This window comes from Aythya marila, assembly GCF_965140915.1.
Source record: "Aythya marila genome assembly, chromosome: 2".
In the NCBI taxonomy this organism is placed as follows: Eukaryota; Metazoa; Chordata; class Aves; order Anseriformes; family Anatidae; genus Aythya; species Aythya marila.
The window spans coordinates 95,419,012-95,445,400 of NC_139043.1; the positions used below are offsets into that span (position 1 = coordinate 95,419,012).

General features: G+C 38.4%; 1 protein-coding gene across 1 annotated transcript in view; it reads left to right on the forward strand.

The window, feature by feature from the left end:
* Positions 1-26,389, forward strand: part of GABBR2 (gamma-aminobutyric acid type B receptor subunit 2) — a gene marked incomplete at both ends in the record, with an annotated part of 496,416 nt that overhangs the window by 452,607 nt on the left and 17,420 nt on the right. Inside the window, 2 exons of the mRNA XM_082753404.1 lie at positions 7,999-8,109; positions 20,705-20,929. Of these exons, the coding sequence (XP_082609530.1) occupies positions 7,999-8,109; positions 20,705-20,929 (336 nt within the window). The remainder of the gene's footprint in view (positions 1-7,998; positions 8,110-20,704; positions 20,930-26,389) is intronic.

The window sequence follows — 26,389 nt, forward strand, 5'->3', positions numbered from 1 at the left end:
TTCTTATCCTCAGGGTACTCATCCTGCCAATCTAGAAGTCTGGGACGAGGAGCAGAAGCACCCCACCCTGGAGAGACCTGCTGCTCCATCTGGACTCACAAGTCCATGGGGCCAAATGGGATCCACCCAAGGGTCCTGAAGGAGCTGGAGGTGGTGATTGCCAAGCTGCTTTCCATCATCTATCACTGGTCATGGTCATCCAGAGAGGTCACAGATGACTGGAGACTTGCTAATGTGACAGCCATCTATAAGAAAGGTCATAAGGACAAGCCAGGGAACTACAGGCCTGTCAGCCTGACTTCGGTGCCAGGAAAGGTGATAGAACAGGTCATCTTGAGTGCAATCATGCAATTTATGCAGGACCACCAGGGGATCAGGCCCAGTCAGCATGGCTTCATGAAAGGCAAGTCCTGCCTTACCAACTTCATCTCCTTCTATGACTGGGTGACGCACCTGCTGGATGAGGGAAAGCCTGTTGACATAGTCCACCTAGACTTCAGCAAGACCTTTGACATGGTCTCCTACAGTATTGTCCTGGAGAACATGGCAGCCCGTGGCTTGGACAGGTACACTCTTTTTTGGGTAAAAAACTGGCTGGACAGCTGGGCCCAGAGAGTGGTGGTGAACGGAGTGAAATCCATTTGGCGACCAGTCACCAGTGGTGTTCCCCAGGGGTTGGTGTTGGGGCCCATACTCTTTAAAATCTTCATCGATGACTTGCGTGAGGGAATTGAGTACACACTATGTAGGTTTGCAGACAACCCCATGTTGGGGGGAAGTGTTGATGTGTCGGAGAGTAGTAAGGCCCTGCAGAGAGACCTGGGCAGGTTGGATTGATGGGCAGAGGCCGATGGGATGAGGCTTAACATGGCTAATTGCTGGATCCTGCACTTTGGCCACAACAACCCCATGAAGTGCTACAGGCTTGGGGAAGAGTGGCTCAAAAGCTGTGTAGAGGAAAAGAATCTGGAGGTGCTGATTGATACTCACCTGAATATGAATGCCCAGGTGGCCAAGATGGCCAACGGCATCCTGGCTTGGATCAGGAATAGTGTAGTCAGCAGGACCAGGGAGGTGATTGTCCTACTGTACTCTGCTCTGGTGAGGCTGCAACCAGAGTAGAGTGTTCAGCTTTAGGCCCCTCACTACAAGGAGGACATTGACCTTGGAACATGTCCAGAGAAGGGTTATGAAGCTGGTGAAGGGCCTGGAACACAAGTCCTATCAGGATCAGCAGAGGAAACTGGGGTTGTTTAGTCTGGAGAAGAGGAGGCTTAGGGGAGACCTTGTTACTCTCTACAACTACCTGAAAGGAAGTTGTGGAGACCTGGGGGTTGGCTTCTTCTCATACATAACCAGCAATAGGACTAGAGGGAATGGTTGTGCCAGAGGAGGTTTAGGTTAGAAATTAGGAGACATTTCTTCTCAGAAATAGCAGTCAGGCATTGGAACAGGTTGCCCAGGGAGGTGGTGGCGTCACCGTCCCTGGGAGTGTTCTAGGAAAGGTCAGACCTGGCACTTAGGGACATGTTTTAGTGAGTGACATTGGCAGTGATGGTTGGACCAGGTGATCTTGAAGGTTTCTTCCAACCTTAACGATTCTACGATTCTATGATGATTCAAAATAGTACTGTGTAAACGATTACAGATGGCTAATTTCTTATATTAGGACTGAGTTGCTGTATCTGAGTAATTTTTGTTATTACAAATAGCACTGTGTGGTAGGTACCATCCTATTCTTTATTATTATTATTTATATTGCAAAACAGCCATTTTGGTATGTGGTAATTTCCGTGTGCACCTACCTGCTTACACCAGAAAGCAGGGGTGCAAAGCATACATGGGGATTAGGGCTGAAGACACATCTTGCTTCTGTTTTTTTTGATAAAGAATAGAATGAAATTACCTCAAAAGCACTGTTAAAAATAAACCAAGGGCACAGGATGGGAGGTGGAGGGCAGCCCCTATGACCAAGGGGCAGCCTTTCTCTCTGGCAAGCCAAAAGGCCAGGTGGAGCCAGCCCCAGAAAAGGGGCCCTCAGCCCTCCTGACCTTTCTCTTTCTTCCACAGGAGGGCATCTTCTAGACAGCTCCCAACACAGCTGCCTGGGCCACTTGTGGGCCACTCATGCTGGCCATCACAGAGGCTTACTGAGGTCACGGTGGCCACCATTGCCCCACCTTTGCTCCGGGCCTCCTCTGGAGAAGAGGAGGCTCAGGGAAGACCTTATTGCTCTCTACAACTACCTGAAAGGAAGGTGTTGGGAGCTGGCAGTCGGCCTCTTCTCACAGATAATAAGTGACAGAACTAGAGGGAATAGCCTCAAGTTGCTCCAGGGGAGATTTAGGTTGGAAATTAGGAGACATTTCTTCTCAGAAAAAGTAGTTAGGCATTGGAATGAGTTGCCCAGGGAAGTGGTGGAGTCACCGTCCCTGGGGTTGTTCAAGGAAAGGTTGGACGTAGTGCTTAGGGACACGGTTTAGTGGGTAATAGTGGTGATAGGATGATGTTTGGACCAGATGATCTTGAAGGTCTCTTCCAACCTTGGTGATTCCATGATTCTGCGATTTTCTATGTTAGTATCAAATTGTCCCAAGACTCTAGAATAAATAAAAATACATGAAGAAAAAGTCTTTAAATCAGTGTTTTGGATCAGTAGACAGTTACAGAAATGACTGACATTCTCAATTAATCTTGAGGAGAAATGAAATTGGTCACTGGACTGCAAGAATCCAGTAACAGATTTTTAGTCAGCTGAGCTACTAGGTAACATATAGTGTTTAACAGCATATCTGAATACAGTCTTAGCTATGGACAAAGAAAAGTATGCTTTTATGTTAGGCTGATTACCAAATTTTTAGTTGGAAGAGTCTAGGTGAGCTACCCTAGCATAGTATTGCATTTGCTATTTTGCATTCATGGGAGCTGTGACTTCACCAAGTAAAAAAATATAGAAAACAAAGAAGATCAATTTCCTGGCAAATCTCCTTTTCACATCCAAGTTGTTTTGGCCTAAAAATATCCTCAAATCATTAAGTAATTGAAAAGTAGACAGTCTCTGTTTCTTCTTTTTCTCTTTTTCATCAGTAATTGAGAGCCTGGGTAAAATATACTGCATATAAAACCTGCTTAAATTATTTTCTGAAACACCTTTCCGTATGGATATGCAGTTTAGCACAGAGGAGGGTCTGCTATAATGTGCAAGTAAATGTTATTTTTTTACAACATTTATAATGAAAACTAACTATAATTATGCTTGCAAAAATGTGAATTTAAAAAAGAAGTAAGGGCAATCTTCTAATTTAGCAAAGTCTGGATTTTTAGATAAGGAATCACATTTGGTCTCCATATAAGTGCCAAATTTAAAATGCCAGAGATGTCTAATTCATGATGCAGAACAATATACAGATAGCATACAGTCATTATATATCCCACAGACTGTGGGATGGCATATGAAGACCATTTTAATGGTGTGCCAAAAGAGTATGAACCCATATTTTCCTACATGATGGGAACTGCACAGTTCATTTTAAACCTAGTAAACAGAAGCTGGAACTATTTACCTTATGTTTCACATCCATCTTTAGAAAGGCTTCTAATTTTCTTACTGATAAAACTACAGCTGTAGAAAAGACAAAATATGCTGGAAATCTATAATACATTTTCTTATAAAGCTTGGTAAGATCCTCCACCCCATGAGTTGTGGTATGCAGCAGCACCAGAACTCTGTAAATAAGGATTATCTGCTATTCTTGCAACATGATCTGGAGATATGTCCCTGAGAAGGTCAAGACCTTTTGGGTACAGTGTGGTGGCACAGTGTGAAAAGAAACCTTTTAACTATATGAAATGCCTCGAGGAGCCCAGAACCTTTCTCCTTTTAAGTCTTATGAGACTCCTTTAAGTCCTATAGAGAAAAACTGGCATTAAAGATTCAAAATCTGTCAATAATATATTTGTCGTAATATATATTTCTTCCCATTTTGCAGGTTCTTTTCCAAATAGATTTTAGCTAGTACAATAGCCCCTACAGTGAAAAATAAATAGTAGTTCTAGATGAAAAAGGGAGACATGAACAGTCTTTATATAGATCAACTAACATCATGCCTACGTGGTACAGGTGCCTCAGGGTGGTTTGCCCTATCTTTCCACACCTCAGCCCGAGACAAGGAGAGCTGGCCACCACACCACTTATGTTTTTGCCACTGAAACTGCACTTTCACTTGATTCTCATTGTGACTGTTTGTTGTTGTTGTTGTTTGTTTGTTTTTGATGTGATATGGGAGTATGCGAGGCACTCAGCAGGTTCTGTCATTGCCCCTGCCCTGGTCTCTCTTGCAAATTTTCCTGCTGTTTCCAGATGGTTTTAATCTTTACTTCTCCATCTGGCAGTAACCATTTAAGTCCTTTCTCACCTACCATGAAGAAGATCTGCCAGACCACCAACAGACTGAAGAGCAAAGAAAATAAAAAGGCAACCAAATTACAGAGGTGACAAATAACAATTTGAACATGCATGGAAAGCATGTATAATCATTGTGTAGGTTTATCTGTTTACTGGCTTGAGTTGCTCCGTAGACCTAGCAGATCTGATGTAAAACAAGCATTTACTGGAGATGATACACAACTCCTGTATGAAGTGAATGGATTAAACTGTTTATGTTCAACTGCTGAAAACACTCCAGAAATTGATGTCAATGTCAGAAACCTTATTAGGTTTCAGAGGAGGTAGGAAAGCTTCAGCCTAATCACAAGATAGGAGGTCTTCAGGCTTTTGAGAATGACATCTGAAGGGCATTTAGATTGTTTTCTATAAAAGGAAAGGGCAAATTTCCAGTACATATATAATCACTGGTAGCATTTATGTTGTCATCCTCTCTAAAGCAGTAAAAAAGTGCACAAATGGTGGATGATTAGAGAGGTCACTGAAGTGCTCCATTCAGCTGTAATTGTGGAGTTTTTAAAAATTCTTTTGACATCAGAAAATATCATGTTTTTTTAACTCAGCTTTTTGCTATGATTAGTTAATTCATGCAAAATCAGTGAAGAAACAGAATGGCAAATTAAAAGCAGTAAACCAGGAATGTCATTTTGCACTAGTGATAAGTAATCAGCAAAATAAGTTCAGTGTAAAATTACTGCTACCTTCCAACACTTAACTCCAAATGCACAAATGCTCAACAAAATTTTGTTTAATATGCTACCACCTTGCAGATCTGGAAAGAAGTGCTGTCCCACGTACAAAATTGCTGATGCTGCAGAGTATTCTTCCTTTTCCTGCTCCCCTTGGAACACTTCACAAGACTTTCTTATCTCACATGGAAGATGTGGATACACTGCATTATTTAATTAACATATTTTTTAAATTATCATGGCCTTATAAAATCTGGCTATCTTCCTATTAGGGAAATGATGCGAATCCGTTCTCTCTAATAGGATTTCAAAACAAGTTATGTTTTCCAGCTCATCATTTTTCTGCCTGAGTTTTTCAGTTTTGAGTAATGAATGGACATATGCTTTACAATTTTGAAGCAAATTTGCAATAGAGAATAACTACATAGTGGAAATAAAAGAGTTATCTGCAACTGACCAAACAGGAGTTCAGCATTTCAGAAATATCTTTCAAAATAAGAAATAATTCCAATTACTTTTACTTGGTTAAAAGTGGTGGAATGTGTCAGTCAAAGCATGAGGGGTGGGTTTCAATCCAGGGACAAGGGAAACAAAGCACATGGCATAATTGATTGCACCAAGTGGAAGTTTACATTGTTTGTAAACCTCTTCATTTCATAAAAGTATGAAACTGGAAATATATGATAGAAAGGACATAGAGCTGGAGAACTGAGGGGACAGTCCTGTGGCAACTCCCCAGTGTGAAGAAAATGTCATTCTGATGACCACAATTTACCTTAAATTTTATGTAATTTCCATAATTCCAGACCATGAGGAATGGCATATGGTAATATAAAGATTAAAAACAACAATAACAAAACTAAAACTTTATATTAATCTCAGACATAATTCAGAATTTCAGAAAAAAAAATGTGTCTGTAATACAGGTCTGTTCACATGTAAATTACATATTTAGAGCTATATTTGATCAACTTATCATGCAGACTTCATTCCATACTAGTCAGAAAGGATGTTGAACATAGGAAGTTTTAACAGAAATTTTAGGATTGGACTTTTATCATTGATCAAGGAGAACTGGGTAGCTGTACTGATCCCCAGACCAGCATATGCAGCATCTGAGATGTTGTACTGCCACTTCATGTTGTCACTCATTTGAGTTCTGTGGTCAATGATTATTTGCTTTCCATCAGCAGCTGTTAGGGTGGAGTCATAAGCTCTCAGGGACAGTAAATATTGCCTTCCTGATTTCTATTTTATTTTAGGAGATATTCTTTACAAAGATCTTTATTCTTCTGTTCAGGGTTTCTACAGAAGTTCAGGATAAGAATAGGTTTTAAATGTTATTGTGTTGCCTACTGCAGGATTTGTAAGGAAATTTATGAATCCTGTGACTGTGCAGTGCACAGCACAAGGCTGTTTGTTCTTTTACCCCTATGTCTATATCTTTATTTGTTACATTCTACTTTTTTTTTTTTTTTTTTTTTTTTTTTACTCTATGTAAGGTCAGGAGCAATGCCTCACATCGAAAAAGTTTGATGGAGGAAACAAATGAGCATTAATGTTGTTACCACTAAAGTCTATGGCAGAATTCACACTAGCATCCAAAGCAGCAAGTATAAGCTCTAGCAAATTACTCAGACCTCTCTAAAGTCCTTCACCTACAATTCTGTGTTTCAGTTGGTGGAAATATGATTATTTCCTTAACTTATGTAATAATTATTATTCTCCTGCATGAGACATTTTACACATGTTTTTTGTCACAAAGGGAAATTGTGAAGCCTACAGGGACAACCAGGAACAGAAAGTTATGTTTGGGTTGATCTCACTTTAGCTGAAGATCAGATCCAGTGTTTCAAAGCAGAAAGCAAAAATAGCTTTCAGGATTTCAGAGTATTCTGTAAAGCAACACTGAATAATAGCACACACAGCTCTGAATTGCCAAAAGGAACATTCTCTGGTACCTAACAAAAACAGCATCTCTTAGAATCACATATAAGAAGCACCTTGTGTTCTTAAATGATATACACCATTAAAAAGCAGTTTCACTATAACTGTTGTTTTTTTTTGTTTTTTTTTTTTTTTTTAATATTATTATTATTATTTGTTGGGGGGTATTATTATTTTTTTATTTTTGATGTAAAAATAGAGGGGTTCTTGCAGGTTTCTCTGGGCATTATGACTTTTCCCTCATTCAAACAGTCGTGGTAGTCTGCAATTCCTTTTGATTCTGTGCTTTTATACACTGTGCTTTCCAAAATGCTACAAAACTTCCAGCCATATTAAATTTTGCACAGGTTTGCTCCATTTTTTTGATGATTTATACTCCCTTCTAAGCTACTGCTGCAGTTTCCATAGTAAATGGTCTTTGATTTAGCTCATGGTTATCATTGAGAAAACATCTGAAACACAGCAGTGTTTCATACATTGTTTATCAGCCATTTGCCAGTAACACAAGAACCACAGGTGAAAGGAAGGATGACTTCAAGTACATTTATTTTCATGGCTGTGCATTCAAGCTGTTTGCCTTGTAAAAAAAAATAGATGTCCTGAAGCTGATAAATGTGACTGACACTGTTAAAGAGAGTAATTTCAGACCTTTTCTTTCTGTTTTGCAGTAGAGGTGACCTCATCTAGCAGTAACTATCATGCAGTTGTTTCCTCTGATCTTTGCTTTTTACTACATTCCTTTGCAGGTTCTTGGAACTGCAGCCATCACAGGTTTCTTTTAAGTTGTTAATGGCATACCCTACACATCCTCAATCTACTGTATCCTACACATCAGTCTACTGAGAATAGATTTAACTACCTTTGAATCTGTGAATACAGATGAAAACAATTCAAATATTTCAACCTTTATTTTTATAGCCGGATCCTGCGGGCAGAGACATCTCCATCCGACCGATCCTGGAGCACTGCGAGAATACTCACATGACAATTTGGCTTGGGATTGTCTATGCATATAAAGGGCTGCTGATGGTAAGCATAGCTTGTTCTGCATAATGCTGCTTTCAAGCTGCTATTTGCTGATAGGTATGAATGGAATTATGTTTGCTTTCCTGATGGCTGAGAGTGAGTTAAAACTTTCTTGAATACATCTTTCGTAATAGGGCCTACTCTAATGTTTATTAAGTGGTAATATGTGGACATAAGAATATATAAAACTAATAGAACACTAATAGCATTAAAGCTGAATAGTATAAATATATCACAAACCAAGAAATTAAATAGTGAAAAGATGGGTCTAAGAATGAGACGATTTAGCAAACTCAGCAGCCTGATCATCTGAATTCCTTTACATTTTCCAAAAGGGTGAGACTAGCTTATTCTAAATGTTTGCCTCTGAGTTGGACATGTCCTTCAGGAATAGTCACAGGATATGTGAGAAGAATTTGAAGTCAGAGACAAAATAACACTTTTTTCACCAAGGTCCATCTCCACAAAAAATGTTTTGTTGATAAAATGAAATTCAGGAACCAGCAATCTCAAACCCTGATAGTTAAAAAAAAAAAAAAAAATGTAAAAGTGACCATTCATGATTAAAATCTCCTGAGAACTTAAGCCTGGAGGCTTTTAAAATATCTAATTTTTGACAGCACTGACCAGCTGAACACCTACCTTGAGCTAAGCCCCATCTGGATCCTAAAACTAGATAAACATTTGCTTACACTGCCTGAAGGGTTCAATCTGTTCTGTGCATTTGTAGCATGCCTGCTCACTGGGACACCCATGAAAGACTGGGTCAGCTGCTGCCACTCAGCACTGCTGGTGCTGCTGCCTTTGGGAAGCCGGGGAGAGCGAGATGCTAGTGCCTGGAGAACACATCTTCCTGCTTTACAGCAAATGGCTGCTCTACCAGGCTGCAGGGTCCTGCTTGTTTTCATGCTGCTTTTTGCAGGCTGAAAGAACTTTAAATACACAGCACAAAGTTCACAGGAAGGGACAAGAGTTTTTTGTATTTATTCCAAACACTCAGTTGCTTTGTGGTCAGGCTGGTCTGCTGGGGGGTGTCTTCAGGCAGAGAAGGAAGTTGCACTGAGCCCCTCCACTTCCTGGGCTCTGATCCTGGAGCTGCTCACCAGAAGAAAGCCTTCCTACCTTCCCATTTAAAAATGAAATGCAAAAATATGACTAGCTGTAGACACCTATTTTTAGGAGGGTGTCCAAGCAGGCTGTGCAACCAAGAATTATAGGACATATGTGATCACCCCACAGGGATCAGGATTTAGGAGAGATTCCACATCTCAGCATTTCTTACTGGGTAGTTGAATGTGGCTGAGGATTCATGGCAACCTCAGCATGTAGCAAGGCAACAAGAGACTTTTGTTTCAAGGGCAAGGCTGCCAGAAGTTAGGAGCAGTGGCTCTGACCAGGACTGAGGCCACAGTTTGACATTAAGATAGCTAACTAAGATGTCAGCTTTAGTACCCGATTGCTGTCAAGTTATTTAACCTTATTGTCTCTTTTCTAGCATATTCCTTGATTACTATTCGGATGTATTTGTCAGTAAATTCCTACTCTTCACTTAGAGTACTTTTCCTTCTAAATACTTAATTTTGCAAGAGTTTTTTAGGTAATGTGTTAAAACGAATAACTGGTTTTCCATACTTTTATTGTGTTTCAACCTCTTTGTACAGAAATTTCAAACAGTTCATTTCACATTTTCCGAGGTAGAAGTTGTCAGTGTTCCCTATACAATGGCTAAAGACATTTTTCCCCTGCTGTTCTGTTCAAAAAGCAACACGTAAAGAAGTTTGTTTCATATAGGGCAGTGTAAATGAACAAATGAAATCAAAATCCATTAAATAAAACACTGAAGCGTTACTTTTTTTTTTTTTTTTTTTTTTTTTTGGTAAAAATAACTTTAGTAATATTATCAATGAAAAATTCTGCCATTTGTTAGTAGAGATGGGAAAAATAATGTTAAATTAAAAAAAAATAAAATTGAAAACATGTAATTTTCTTTGAAATGTTTCTTTCATGTTCAGGTTGTTCTGGACAGTAGTTAAACTTCATTGGTTCTCACTGGATCATTGCCCTAGATTGGTTTGTTATCATGTCATTGTACTGTATTCTACAAGATAAGTGACTCAGATTGTTTAAGTTTGCAAATGCCATTTGGTATTAGTCATTATAATTATTTCAGGCACACAGTGTTTCATAACCACCAGTGAAATATATACTTTTATTACTCCAATGCCATTTATCACATAAATCTCTATATATGAAAAAGAAAGGCACTGTAATGAATTGATCAAATAATTGCTATGGTGTCCTACTCTTCTGTAATGCATACAACTGTGTGATATCAGGAAAACAGGATAGATGTTTTTAATCTCATCACCAAACATGTTTCAGACTTTTTTACACAAGATATAGCTTGCTTTTGGAATAATAAAACAAAACAAAACAAAATAAAAATCAAAACAAACAGAACCTCTCACATTACTGTATCATTTTATCTAGTATGAAACTCAGCAGTTTGTAATAATAAGATATTTAGTTATTTATTTATGTTTTCACATGCTTTATACTAAGAGCTAGTATTGACAACTACAGTAGAGTGCAATATTTAAGGTAAAATGACTTATTGATTTCCTTGGGCCAAAATTATCTATGGTGAATTCTTGTTGTCTCCAATTGAGAAAACAGAAATTAAGTTAACCTAGAAAAGTACTTTTCTGCTATGGTTTGAACATATAGACAAATACTGCTCATTCTTGTGACCTAAATGCACTAATGCAATGAATAAATCATTCAGGATAGGGCAGAGCAGAGAAGGGCAAGATAGGGCAGGGAAGGCAAGGGCAAGGTAAGACAAGGGAAGCCATTAGTTGCCAGGAAGCACAAGTTTCTTTTGTATGAAAGTAAGGAAACATTAGAAAAAAAAGATTGATAGTTCTTCAATTTCCTTTGAAGTCATGCTTGCTAACTGCATGAAAGCCTCTCAATTTTTGGCTTCAAATTCTTCAGGACTGGTGACCAGAGTATAATAGAAAGATGACAACCCTGAATCTTGCCTTTGTCATTTGCATTAGTTTTCTTAGTGGCCAACGCCCATCATATGTACTGGATGCAGTTTTGTGACATCAGCTCCTAAAAGACTACGTGCAGGCTCAAGGCCCCTCTGTGATTGACATGACAATCACCAGTTGCAGCATGTCGAATTTTAATTTCTGATGGTGTAGACATGGTTGAAAACTACCTTTATTTTGCATATTCCAAAGGATGATGGAAATCACATCATCTTGATCTTGCCAGTGCTGCATTACTAGCATCTTTCTGGGCAGTGTGAATTTATTTTCCAATCTCAGAAAGAACAATACCAGATTAAGGATGGATTGGACTTCTCTAGGGTACTTTGCATATTAATCATACACACTGGATTTGTCTACAGTTTGATTCCCTTCTTTCTGCTAATGCATTTAATTATCATTAGATTTAAGGTGTTCATATGTTGGAAGTTTAATTTTTTGCTGATATAATATCACATATTACTGAGAAACACAATCTCAGGGTCAAAGTATATTTTCAACTTGGCCATTGCTGTGCATATCAAATCCTACTTTTGCCATGTAAACATTAACATTTTTTCAGAGCTGTAACTATTATTACTGACCACTTCTGATACACAGTTTTTAATGTATGGTCCTTAGTTTACCTTGCTAAGGACAAAAATATCATGGTGGAGAAATGAAAAACTGATGGATATACATGATGGGACATGGTAGAGGTCACTAAGAGGGCTGATAAGAACAAGAAGTCAAATTCCTTCTGGTGATCCACATTCCAGTGTTCTGTTTTGGTCACTATGGTTGACACGTTGCACAGCATGACTCTGTAATTGATTTAAGATGCTAAAAATACTACTAATTCAACTAAAATATATCTTTGTGATAAATGTTCAATCTTAATTTCAAGTTTGAAAGAATCCCTGAGGATCTCTAATCAATAGGCAGAATTTTGTCTAGCTCTGGCTAGACAAATCTTGGTGGGTTCTGCTTATATATTATCTCTCTTTCTATAAAATAACCTGATATGTTTATTGCTAGACAAACTACCCTGAGTGTGGCCAAATTTCTGTGACTTTTCTAAAAATCTTACTGTGTTATGAAAATGGCATCTATTAGTTGTTTACCCATCTCCACCTTTGCTTCCTCTGTATCATTCTCAGCAACTCTGTTATAGTCTATTTCAAGTCAGAAGTAAATGTGGGATACCATTAGGTTAGGAGTTTTTGTAAACCTATTCATTCTCATTGTCTTCTCATTCTAGATGTCTATCACTTAGATTTCAACCACTTTAAATTTGTTATATTGATTTTTTTACATATTATTTTAAAATCACCATACTATATTTACACAAACACTACTGATAAATCCAAGCAAGCTGCATAAATCTGACTATCTTTGTTAAGCCTTACAATCTCACTGAAAAACTAATAGCATGTTGAATTATATGGCTTTTTTTCATTTATTGCCTGAGTTCAGGTATCAGCCGTTTCATTAATTTTTTTAAGATATAAATTACAGCAATGGCTCTGTAATTGCTGATGTTCCATTTTCTCTTTTCCCATACGACCCCTTTATATCTTAAGTGGAGCTTTGCCAGATATCCAATAAATATCAACAATTAAGTCCGGCAGTCCAGAGAGTTTCTAAATCAATTCCTAAAGCTACTGTGTGCAAACTACCACGTATCTCTGCTGACAACAACTAGTCTTGACAGTGTGTTCAAGAGCTCTCTAACTGTCGGAATATACTGGGTTTCACTGTTTTGGCAAGACATGGATGCATTGTTCCATCTCTTTATAAATAGGACAAAAATATTGATTAAGAATATCTTATCATGCATCACTACTATTGAATTTGTCAACTTCCAAGGAATGAATCAGTCTTAGGAATCCTTTTTTTTCTCACACTTGTTAAAGAAATGTTAATTTATACTCTTAATGCTGTTAGCCATTCATTTTCTATTATGAATTTAACTCTGTATACACTTTTGTAGTGTATAAAAATACACTATTTCAGTTTTAGAACCTTAATTCATAATTGCTAGGATGTGTTTCTTCTTTGTAAGTTTTGATAAATTCTGCCTATTCTTCTGCCAAGTTTATTGCTTGTTTGTTTCAAATTCCACAACAACCAAAACAATTTTTAAGCTGAGGAAAGCTTTTTTACGTTTATGAAGTTTAGGGCAGACAGTTTACAGCACATACCCAAGCATCTTTCTGTTACTGTTTGTAAACATTCCCTCCACTTCCCCTGTTCCCTCTCTTTCTCAGATACCTTTCCTTCACTTTGATAGTTAATAGAGAGTTAATAGACCAATGTCATGGTCAGCCTGGTCTGGTCTCCTAGCTGAGCCTGCCTTTTGAGCAGAAAGTTGTACTTGATGATTTAAAGCCAGGTTGTATGGGGCTTTGGGCAACCTCATCTGGTGGGTGATGTCCCAGCCCATGGCAAGGGTTGGAACCAGGTGGTCTTTAAGATCCCTTCCAACCCAAACCTTCTGTGATTCTGTGATCCTATTTCCTGAAGTACCTCCCAATCTTATGGTTTTATATGAATATATAAATAATGAATATATATATAAATATATGAATAATTTGTATATTCTTAATTAATCTTCTCATCAAATGAATACATGTATATGTTCTGTGTAGAAAAAAAATATATAAATGGTCTCAAAACTATGTGAAAATTCCTAATTATATCTCAAAACATCTGTAATTCTTAACACATTTGCTCACATTCTTTATTAATTCCCTTCATGATCAAAAAGAGTACTCAGGCGAAGGGACTGCTTCCTCAGTTGAACTGCATGGTTCCAACGCATTTATGGCACGTTTAACATCAACCCATCTGTCCCACCTTATAAGCATTAGAGAGGAAGGTAGTTAAGTTTTATGGTGGAGGAAGGTAGTTTATAGTGGTACCAGAGATTTTTATATATCTTTAATTAAACATTGACAGTATTTTAGTGTCCTAAACATAAGTTACCATATGGTTTTGTGGGATAATTTTTCCCTACTGTGACCATAAGGAAATTTCAAATATGTTTTTGAAATACTGCAGATATTGCATATCCCCTTATGTGTCTCTTTGCATCACTTTTATAGAACAGAAATAGATTTAAATTGTAACATACCCTTGTTTTTATCAGAGATGTTTGATCATTTTAAAGTGTGATTATGGTGATCTTTTGCCAGAGACCATATAGAGCTATTCCAAATGGATATTTGCTAATAACTGTTACTATGATGTGTTTCATGACTAATCAGAGTTTACATGGAGGAAAATCAAATATCACCAGAACAGAAAGAAGGCAGAAGATGTTATTAACCTGTTTATTCAAAAGGTTGGAGTATAAAGTGGACATTTTTATCTGGATGCATGTTAGTGTCCACAGCTTTGTACATCTGCTGTTCCACCTTGATCTGTGCAGGACCCTACTAAGTGACCTGCAGCTTGAAGGACTTTACCATGACCTTTAAGAAAAAAGCTCTTCAGCTGAATATCTGAATATCTCCTTTTGCAATTCAAAAAATGTTTAGTTGTTGTCTTAATGTTCAGTAGAAATATTAAGCTTCCCTTTAGTACTTTCTATATTGAGCAGTTCTATGAAAATTGATTAAACATTTGTAAAAAAAAAAAAAAAGAAAAGAAAAGAAAAGAAAAGAAAAGAAAAGAAAAGAAAAGAAAAGAAAAGAAAAGAAAAGAAAAGAAAAGAAAAGAAAAAAAATAAAAGCTGACTCCTGCCTGATTAGGGGAGTGAGTGGTGTTTTAATGTCAGATTGTACTTTGTAGGTAGGAGATCTGTAAGGGTGTAGTTTGTAGTTCAGTTTGCTAACTTGACATTGTGTGCTGACGCATAGGAAAAATTCTCATTGAAAAAATGTGCAGCCATTTCACTGAAATGCTTATGTCTGTGATACAAATTTAATGAATGAACATGAATCTGGAAACCCACAATTCCAGCTTTACGATTACTTCAGACTGGGAGATATTTGCAGGCCAGAGTCCAGAACTGCCTTTATTTCAAGGGGCAGCGGGAGGGGAAATCTCCCAGCACCCTAGCTGGATATAAAAATAGCTGTAAGATCTTTGAAGTAAAAGCTTGCTTTTATGTGGCACAGCAGGGCTATGATCTGCAACTGAGCTCAGTAAGTGCTACTACGATACAGTAATTAGCTGCAAAGCTGCAGACTAATCCAATATATAATCTTTCCAAAACCATAACCTCTAGTTATTGGCAAACATGACTGTGATTTTCTCTGATTTTCTGTATTATTTCTCTGCTTTTATCTGATATCCTTGATATAATTTTCCTTCTTTGTCTTTATTAATATGTTTCATATCCCTTGTTCAGAGTATAAGCAAACATGACTTTGAAATGAAACATATAGGCAAACTGGTTTATGGTAAGCACGGGGCAATAAGGAAGACAGGAAGAGAAGTAATCTCTTGCCTGTCATCTGCCAGTCTACGTAGTCCAATAGCAAATTAGACTTTTGATTGTATTAATGTATGCTGTGGATCAGTAAATAATCATCAATGTGTTTAGCAGTAATTCTCTTGAACAAGATTTAACATGAACTGGCTAGTCAAGTTCTTAAAACAGTGCTAAACGTTTTCCCATACTTCAGCTACAAACACTTTTACTCTATTCCCTGCTATCACAATTTAGTTGGTAAAAGATAATTAAAAATTAAAGTTTGCCCGTTAAAATCTATGAACACAACTAGCATATTCTCCATAGTCCTGTTATTCCTCTAAGACTTCAGTATGTGAAGTGACCAAAATTCCATCATTATTTATGGTGGTATAATTCCATTTTCTTCAGACATTGTTTTCCCCAAATTTATACAACAGTCCTCTCACTGCCTTTTTAGGCATACTGACAACATAGCCTAAAAAACACCATGTTGACTGCTGCAAAGGTAATGATCTCAATCAATGTGGTGCCAAATTGAAGCTGCGTACCCACAAACAAACCAATCTTTCCTGTACAGCCCATACCTTCAGTAAAAGCTCAGAACAACATTTTATGACACTTCCTACATCAACAAGATGTGTATTTAGTAGACCAAAATGGGAAAAGGCATTTTTTATAAGTTAATGACTCTAATGATGTAGTAAGCCTGCCTAGTTGCATTCTCAACGTGTCTTTGGTTGAGATCCCTGAAGGGACTTGATTTAGACCACTGGGCTTGATAGTAGACTATTGTGCTGCCTAACCTTTAGATAACTGATTTCTATAGGAGAAATCATTGCCCTGAGTTGTTCAAACTCCTTCTGTGGTGCACAGGATCCCTCAGGAGCCTCAGGAGGGGATTTTTAACTGTCAGCCAGGAGCTGCGTAAGATAGCTGGTATAAAACAGTGGGGACAGATGTGTCCTGTCCCTCTGTGAATCTTGCACATTAGCACTACTAACAGCTGCCTCCCTCCATCCCGGTGTGTTTATGCACGCCTTCTCTAAAGACTGTTTAATCAAAAATCTCAGCAGAGATTAGAGCTAGCATCCCACGCAAGTGCCCAAGTAATTAAGACAGCCAGTCTCTCATTACATAAAATCTGACAGGTCTGGAAAAAAAAAAAAAAAAAAAAAAAAAAAAAGTTCCAGAGCTCTTTCTGAAAACAACCTCTACTCTGGGGTAAGGGAGCACATTTAAGCCAAAATTAAGAACTATGCCATGGTGTCCAAGCAATGCACTGATCATCCCCAACATCGTTGTCTTGAGTGAAGAAGGCTGATGCTGCATTCTGTGTGGAGGCCAACCTGGCAGATGTTCTCTGAGAAGCCTTACCAGCTTGAGCCCTTGAGGAGCAACAGGAGAAGAAACAGCTGCTTTGCTAATCCCAGCAGGCTTTAAATATCAAATAGTCCTTAAACTCCTTGGCAATCTCAAGACTTAGGTGCCCCCAAGCATAATAAGGGGGTTGATTTACATAGCTGGGGAAGATTAATGTTTAAAGTTTAGATACCAGGAGCAGAGAGCAGCTGAACTGAGCTGCTGAGAGGCTGTGTTTTTAACTGGATTCATGCATTTCATATTCAAAACTATATCAGAGAACTATAGAAATCTGGACCTTTCGCTGACAATGTGCATCCCATTCCTTAACAAAGCCATTTTAGGGAGTTTCAGGCTTTTTGAAGTCAAGCAAGTGAATCTTTCTGCAGATTGGTTAAGCCTCAGGAAGGGAGAACATGAGAAAGACAAATGGAAGGAAAATGAAGTGTCATCTTCTCTCTGGAAGGCTCTGTCTCAGAGGAGGAATCTCATCAGCTTTGTGGAGCCCTTCAAACTCCTAACAGGCAAACAAGGAGCATCTTTGTGATCACCACTGTCCTGGCAGCAGGCTGTGGAAAATTCTCTGTTTTTATTCATGTTTGAGTCTCAAGGATGAGCTGTGACTTTTAGAAAAGCACAGTTCTGTTTCTGAGGCAAATATTTCACCCAAAATGCCAATAAAAATTAAAAACAATGCTCTCGAATTTATAGTGCATCATTCAGAGGAAACCCACTTGCTGCAAGAGCCTCTCTCTTTCTTTAGTTATCAAGTAAATAAATATCTTCCTTTCAGCTGGAAGATACTTAACCATTTTCCATGCTGTTTTTAATTATAAATGAGACTGGGTCAAACCTTAACACCCACGACACTGTTCAAAAGATCTTTTTCCATTATAATTGATATTTTAGATAGCTTTCTAACTGCCTTAGCTATAAATTCATGCCCATTATTTGTAATAAGTGCTGGCCTCATTTAAGTATGTTGGCTGTGTTCCCAGAATAATGCTTTTGGAAAAGAGTCTGTTCGTACTGGAAGAAGTGGGGGGAGAGCAAGGGATGACCCACAACCCTAAAAATCTCATTAATGATTGTAGCAGAAAACAGAAATTCTGCCAAGTATACACTGGCCCATAAACGTGGTCACTATGGTTAGAGGCGTCTGTGTTATAACTAAAATAGTTACTCAGGGTCTCATCCCTTTTCAAACATATTATAGACACACACAGACCGGTGTCCTTCCTACCCCTCAAAAAGCTCAGCCCAGCCCAGCCTGTTTGTCAATTCAGGCACCGGTGAAGCATCAATCTGCAACACAGCTGAGCTTCACAGCAGCAAGAGTGCAGGGAATGCAGAATAGTCAGCTGCTGATTTGGTGGAGTTTCTGGGAGGGATACGTTTGTAGCCTGAGAAAAAGGCATTGCCAGTGTTGGTCCCCAGTGCAACCAGATCAATACAGTTGACAATTTGCTTCTGTAAAACAAAAGCCTGTAGAGAAGTCTGTAGGTTTTCTGCTCCATTTGTGCACAGAGCCAGACTCAAAATTCGGAGAAATAATGCTTGCATTCTTCATTATTGGAAGCATCACATTTCTTACCTGATGGGATCTAGAAAATCCATTAGGTGCTGTGCTGCTGCTCAAGGCTACCCAGCTCAATACACAGCTTCCCCACCTAAGTCCTTACAAAAGGACTCTGAGACACCTCTATCCTCCAGGTAGCCATCTATATTTACCTTGACCCCTCAAGAGCAGGTTTGGACTTTGGTCCTACAAGAGGAGACGGGTAAAATAAAAGAGGTAGGCCTATGGCAAGGAGCCAAGGACTTGGAGAATACCATATCCTGCAGGAACATGAAGAGACGGAAAGTTGGGAATGATGCCAAAGAAGGTTTCAGTAAGGATTTCAAAGGCAACTGCTGCTGCTGTTGCTGCTAGAGGGTCACCTCTGCCTACAAGTGTTGACTCAGGTTGTGGCAGTGACAGAAGCAGTGGAAAGTGGATGAGCAAGAGGCTTGCCTGCCCTATAAAGGCAGTACTTCCAGCCTACCACACTCCATAGGTTGAGACTAGATGCATAATCTGCCAGAGCATTTCAGCCAGGAACATGTGGCATGGTAACATGGTAACATGTGCTGTAGGCAAGAGAGTTAAGTGAAGTATCAGTAAACCTCAACAATGGGAGGACAAGGGTAGCAGTTCAGCAGTCAGTCCAGGATTGAAGAGTCTAGGTAAGGAGGTAGGTGGCTGCAGCCTGCTACTTTCTGTGGGAGTGCAAAGCAAATGAGTCACAAACAGTTGGGTTTGTTACTGTTGTTAGCTGAGTTTAGAAAAAAAAGAGCAAATTATAAAGGAAACGTGCAATTATTAATGTCTGGTCATTACCAGAGTTGAAACATAAGGGTAAAACCAAGTTTGCAAAGCAAACATAAATCTGTCAATTCCTAACTCTCTCGTGCTTGCCTTTGCAACCGGACAACATTCTTCTAGTCCTGGTTATTTGCCTTTGAATTTTTAAAAGTTTTTTTTTCCCACAGGTAAAAAGCAGATGTTAAGTTTTTACTAGGCAACTGTAATTAACCCCCAAGAGGCATCATCACAGATCTCTACTTTTCTGGATTACCACATGGGTTGCAGTTGTTTAAGATAAAAGATTATCCCTATGAAATATCAGTGGATAAATGTGGTGATCTGGAAGGAACGGTAGCAAGATCAGTGGGAGTGCATCTTTTTTACTTTTTCCTTCCTGTCTGTCTATGCAGTATTTTCAGAAAAAGCTAAATACTACAAACACCATGTCTTGGGTCTTGATGATGGTTCCTCACTCTGTCTTTCCCTTCAGACACCATCTGCTCTTTACTGTTCTTCCCAGGGCACCATACACATTTGCTGGGCTTTGCCTAGACTGTAGGCTGGACTAACGATTTACAATGCCTTGACTTCATTTATGATTTTCCTGTGTTGCCAGAATTTCCCTGAGAAACACAACAGAAAGAAAATAATCTTTTGCAGTCATTCATGTTGTAGAAAAATCCAATTAACTTTCAAGGGATGAAGAAGATTTCCTTATACCAAAGACTTTACCGTGCTGATTTTCAAAGGCGTATTGCAAATAAAAATGGGGCTAGAACTTAAAAATATGCCAAAGAAACAAGCAATTAAAAATTTGCCACTAGAATGCTTTATGCCAGAAATCATCAGACAACTTCAACTGAAAGGCCATTACCAACTCCCACTACAATAAAAAACAATATAATTGCAGTCTGAGCAACTATGGTGACTTTATACATTGGCTATTCGTCTGTTGTGGGACATATCTCGGCACTGCTGCTTATTAATGTAGGTGATAATCATACAATGAATAACTGGATTGATAAGAGTATATTGAGAACAGCTGCTAACAATAACTAAAAGAATAGTACATCTTAGATCTTTACTGGAATCCTTGAAAACAAACAGGAAGAACTATGTTCAAAAATAACTAAAAGTGTACAATGAAAACATCCATAACATTAGAGAAATTTGCTCCCATCACTACTACTACTACTACCACTACTTCCGAGTTTAATATTTTTCTTGTGAAAGCAGGAATCCATCCTGCTGAGCAAAAAAAAAAAAATGAAACAGTAATTAGATATCATATAAAAAGTAGGTGTATATCTCTGTACTGTAATATTGCTTGTATTTATCAAGTTGGAACATATACCAGTTTATTATTTTTTTTCCTGGATGTTAACCAATTCTTCTTTTAATCACCATCTTTTTCTTCTTCTACTATTTCAGTTATTCGGTTGTTTCTTAGCCTGGGAGACACGAAATGTCAGCATTCCTGCTTTGAACGATAGCAAATACATCGGAATGAGTGTATACAACGTGGGCATAATGTGCATTATTGGTGCTGCTGTTTCATTCCTTACTCGGGACCAACCCAACGTGCAGTTCTGTATTGTTGCTTTAGTTATAATATTCTGCAGTACCATTACCCTCTGCCTTGTGTTTGTACCTAAGGTAGGTGAATTTGTTTAGCATGGATCTGGATATTTTTTTTCTTCTATTTTATAATTGTGATTTAATATGTAAAAGTTCATTACCTTTTCAAACACATGGGACATGTGTGAATTCTAAGCCAAGCCAGTCTATAGTGTATTCTGAGATGATGAACAAAGCTTTGTGAGATTTTAGAGAAAGTAGAAAATAAAATATTACAGGAATGTGAAGACATGCATTTGAAATGCCTACACCTTTCCTGAATGTGTGACTGGGAAAACAAAAGTTGCTTTCTGTTATTTCGGTGGAATAGAAACTTTCTGGAAAAGTTGCTTTGTGGAGATTCAGGAGGGACAGGTCCAGTTGTCTACTCTGCCACGTTTCTTATGAGCCCTAAATAAATTAAACAGAATATTTTCTTCAATTTTTACAAAACAGTAAGACCTTTGGAGTTTACTGGCATGTTATAAGGTTAACTATGCTGAAACCTCTAAGGGTATACAAATCTGGTAGTAAAATAGGATCTATCAGCACTTCAGAAAAAAAAAAACAAAAAACACTGTACATACACTGCAGATGCTAACACTAAAGATATTTTTAATAATTGATACATTAAAGGACTAAGTGTGGCATGGACTGTAAGGCATATGCTCTCATCTCTTTTTGCTCCTTTTGGCTCTGAGGATATGTGTATTTTGTGTTGTTTAAAGAACTAAGATACCCACAGGGGGCTTGAACTTGGTCATTTTACTTCAGAATTAAGCTTTAAACACAAGTATGACAGAGAAATTAAGAGAAAGCTGATTTCTACATAAGATTGCCTTAGCTAAAACAAAAGTTCTGGAGAATGCATGTCATATTTTGTGGTAAAATATATAATTGTGGTCATTTTAAATGACTTACATAAACCTAGCATATCACCCCAAATCAGATGCACATGCAGTTTGATGTCAGGAACATTTGCAAGGCAAGATTCAAGGTGCAGGTCCATTTACCTTTAGAATCTCAGTTTTTAAGCTTTTCAGCTGAGTAGTGATAAAATATTTGTGAATGAATTGAGCAAATTATAGTGAACACGTGTTGGTGTTAACTGGCATCCCTAGTGATGGTTCTAGGAGCGGGAATTTATCTCTGTGTGTTCCCTCTGAGAGAAATAAGAGGCACAGACAAGCAACAGAAGCCAACTTCCGATATGCAACAAAAAAGTGCAATTCATTCTACAGGACTGTTTTTACAACCCGGATGTTTTTATAAGTTCTGCAATTCACTTCTTAAAAATTAAAAAGCTGCACAGACATAAATAGTCACATTCTTATTCTGGATCCTAGGGAAAAATCACAACTTATTTCTAAATTAAGGAAAATTCACAAACACAGCAAAGAAGAGTACTTAAAAATACTGCAAGATTTAAATGTGTGAGCTGTATGAAAATGCATACTAAAGCTCTGCTGCCAAAAATACCTCCACAGAATTTCAGAAGTCTCTTCAAAGAGAAAATATTATTAATGCTGTGACATGCTCTTCTGACCCTTTGCTTTCATGCTCCTTTGCCCATCCTTCTATTCTGCTGCTGCAGGCTCTGAAATGACTTTTCTGTTTCCTCTTTTAACCCCTTCATCTGCTCCTCTTTTAACCCACAACTACCCTGCCCTCATTTTTCTTCTCAGTTCTCTCTACTCAAAATGCAAATGTGAACCCTAGTCTCCTAGCATAAAGTACTTTATACCATTCCATGTATTGTCAGGTTTCCAAATGCTTAGCTATTTTGCATTATAAATCGTCATTGGGTGAGGTATATAAAAAAAAAAATAAAAAAAAAAAAAAGGTCAAACCAAGAGCTGGAATGCAGTACTTCCCATATCTATATGAGTATTTCCACAGCTGGACAATTTTTCTTCTCACACATATATATTTTGCCCTACATTTCTTCTTGCTGTGCTTTGCCACAATTGCAGCAGGACATCTGGCAAGCACTCTCTCCTGCAACCTTCTGCAGCTTAGATTTCATGATTGCCTGCCTGGACCCCACGGAATATTAGATCCAGGAACAACCAGGTTGTACATCTAAGTAAGACTTCAGTGTGAGACAGGCACCAAATCTGTCCCCTAATTGTAATCAATTGTAATTATAATTAATAGTTGTAATCAATTGGTACAGTTTGGGTGACATAGGAAGATTGTTGATTAAATTCTAAAGCCTGTGGCTCATCAAGAACAGGAAACATGCTGAAGACTTGGAAGCTTGCACTTCTTTATTTATTTAACCATGGTCATACAGACGCAAGCAATAAACTATGCTCTTGGGCCATGTGAGTACTTCTGTTTCTCTCCAATACAAAGTAAAACACTTTTTTTTTTTTAACTAATCTTTAGCTGTCTCTAGGTCCTACAGTGATAGAATTCATTTTTTTTTCCCCACAATCTCTTTATGGATCTGAACAGGCAACTATTCAATTATGTAGGCAAACTAGAGAAAGAAACATGACATTTTTCCATTACTGCCTGTCAGTTCTATTAGTCCTATTTACGTATACTGTGGCAATTACAGTACTGCTCCACTTAAAGGCCCACCTCTTCCTCTGCCATTTTGTAAAGAACCAGGTGCCTCAGAAAAACGTGAGGAAAATCTCATAGTAGAATTAGATCAGGGACAAATTGTTCATTCTTCTCTCTATTTAAAGGTGTCCTCAAATACAAATGTTGATATCCATTATATTGCACGCTACTTACAATAACCATGGATGTTGTCGTTATCAAATCAAAAAAAAAAAATCAATCATTTTTTAAAATATTTCTGGGTACAAGAATATCTTGTAGAAACAATCTGTAAAATTCAGGCATATATTATGTATATTTTTTCCTATTGGAAATTAACTATTATGCCTAATTATCTTTTTAATGGAGAATAGGTCTGTAATATTTTTCAACATAAACCTCACTTCTTTAAAAGAAGCAATCCTAAAATGTATTTTCTCTTAATGAAGTAATTTTGCCATGTTTATCCATATCATATCTATCAAACTTTCTCGTCCTCATATTTTTTCTGCTCCTTCCTTTTTGAAATAGAACATTGCATTCACTTGTAGTCACCCACTGAGTGCATACCATCCTCTACTGCAACGGCATAACATGTTAATTCACATCCAGTTTCCAGTAGAGCAGCAAGGCAAAATCAGTTCCAGGGACCAGGGAATAAAACACTATTTTTGTGTATTGATAGCATTTTTTGTCTATTTGGTATTGACTCTTTGTAGATAAGATATCGAGCTTTGACTCTTTGTAGAAATTGGAACCACACAGATGCAAGGCAAAAAAAAAAAAAAAAAAAAAAAAAAGTTCCACTGATTTTCTGCTCAAAAGAACAAATGCTCATCTAACTTCATCCCTTGTACACTGTGAAACAATATCATCATATCACCCACGGGCTTTTCCATCAAATCCACGCTATGTGAATGAATTCATTACAGCATACATCCTTGTGGCAAAATATCCCTTCTTTAGCTATGAACTCCAAAATAAAGTTGAGTCAACTGATGGAAAGTTATACTTCTGTCTTATGTTCAGTTTGAACTTAGACCACATCAAATTGCAGAGCTTTTATCTTGTAACACTTTTGCCTAATAATTTAAGAAGCCTTGTAATTACTGTTCTTCACCTTTAACTTCAATTTAATGGAGTTTTTGGCCTGGGAGTTAGATACACCAGTCATTATAACCAGCCTAATTAGAATCATAGAACTGGGGGAAGGGAGAGACTGGGGGCTTTAGGGAAATTCAGGCAGAGCAAGTTGCTCAAGGCCTTGAGCAGTTGGGTCTTGAATAACTCCAAAGATGGATACTTCCCAACCTCTCAGAGCACCTATTCCGTTGTTTGACCACCCTCACAGTAAAGTTTCTTCTGATGTTTAAGTGAAATAACCTGTTTTTCAGTTAGTGGTTTCTGTCCTTTCATTTACTCTTTGTTATCGTGTGTTACACACATTAATAAAATCTCCCCTGAGCCTTGCCATGTCAAGGCTAAACAATCTTCTGCTTATATCGTAGAGGCTCCAATCCCTTCAGCACCTTTGTGGCTTTATTCACTATGCTCGTACCCCTCTTGTACTGGGGAGCCCAGATTTGGAGGCTCTGATACAGGTGTGCTCTCACCAGAGTACAGAGGAATAATCACCTCCATTGGCCCAGGGTACTGGACACCTTTGCCACAAGAGTGCATTGATGGCTCATGTTCCACTTGGTGTCCACCATAATCCTCAGAGCCTTTTTCACAAAACTGCTTTCCAGCTGGTGTGCCCCCAGGCTGCAGGAGTGGGAGTGGAGTTTCTTCCTCTCCAAGTGTAGGACTTAGTATTTTCCTGTGCTCAGCTTCAGGAGATCCCTGTCAGCCCTGTTTTCCAGCCTCTTGATGTACCACTGAATAACAGTGCAACCATTTGCAGTATCAGCTCTTCCTTTGCTCCTGATCATCTGCAAAGTTTCTTAGGGTGTGCTCTGTCCCATCTTCTAGGTCATTAATAATATGCTAAGTGGTAGGCATCCTAGTATGAACCCGTGAGGTACAACAATAGTGACTGGCTTTCACGATCCTTTGAGCCTGGAAGGTTAAGTTTTCAATCCACCTCACAGTCCACCTGCCTAGTCCCTACTTCAACAGTTTGTCTGTGAGGATGTTATGGGAGTTGACTTGGAAACTCCTGCATACATCAAGAAAAATCTCTCTCCCCTCATCTACCAGCCCTGTCATCTCACAAAATAAAGCTATTGGGTTGATCAGGCAGGATTTCCCGTTCATAAATTAATGATAACTGCTTCCAATCACCTTCTTGTTCTTAATACGTTTGGAAAAGGATCCCAGGATGACGTGATACACCACCTTCCATGGACTGAGGTAGAGGTGACTGGCCAGTAGTTCCCCAAATCTTCCTTCTCATCTTTCTTGAACAGAGGTGGGATATTTCCTTTCTCCCACTGCTCAGGAACCTCTCCTGGTCAGCATCACCTTCCAAAGATAATTGAGAGTGGCCTCACAGCGACATCAGCACTGCCAGTCCTTGGGAATGCACCTTGTCAGGACGCATGGATTTATGTTCAGTTGGCAGGGGGATCTCAGCTGTTTGGGATTCCTGAAAGCAAGTATTACTGGCACAGGCTGAGGTGAAGCAGGTACTGAGTACCTGAGCCTTCTCCATGCCCTTTATCACCTAAAGAAATACAATTTATTGTCTTCAAACACAGTTCACCATTCCAATCTGCAAATTTGTCTGTAAATCCATGTCAGGGAAGAAGAGCTTTGGTGCCTGGTCAGTCATGTCTCTCTCTATCAGAAGGTAGGTCTTTACCTCATGCCACCACAGCTGCAGAACAGCCGTGCTTAGAGAAGATCAAGGTGAACCAATTACAAAATACAGCTACACCACAAAATCTGATGGCACTTTGCTTGCAAAATAACTCCTCCCTTCCATCTTTCTGGAAAATTTAACAG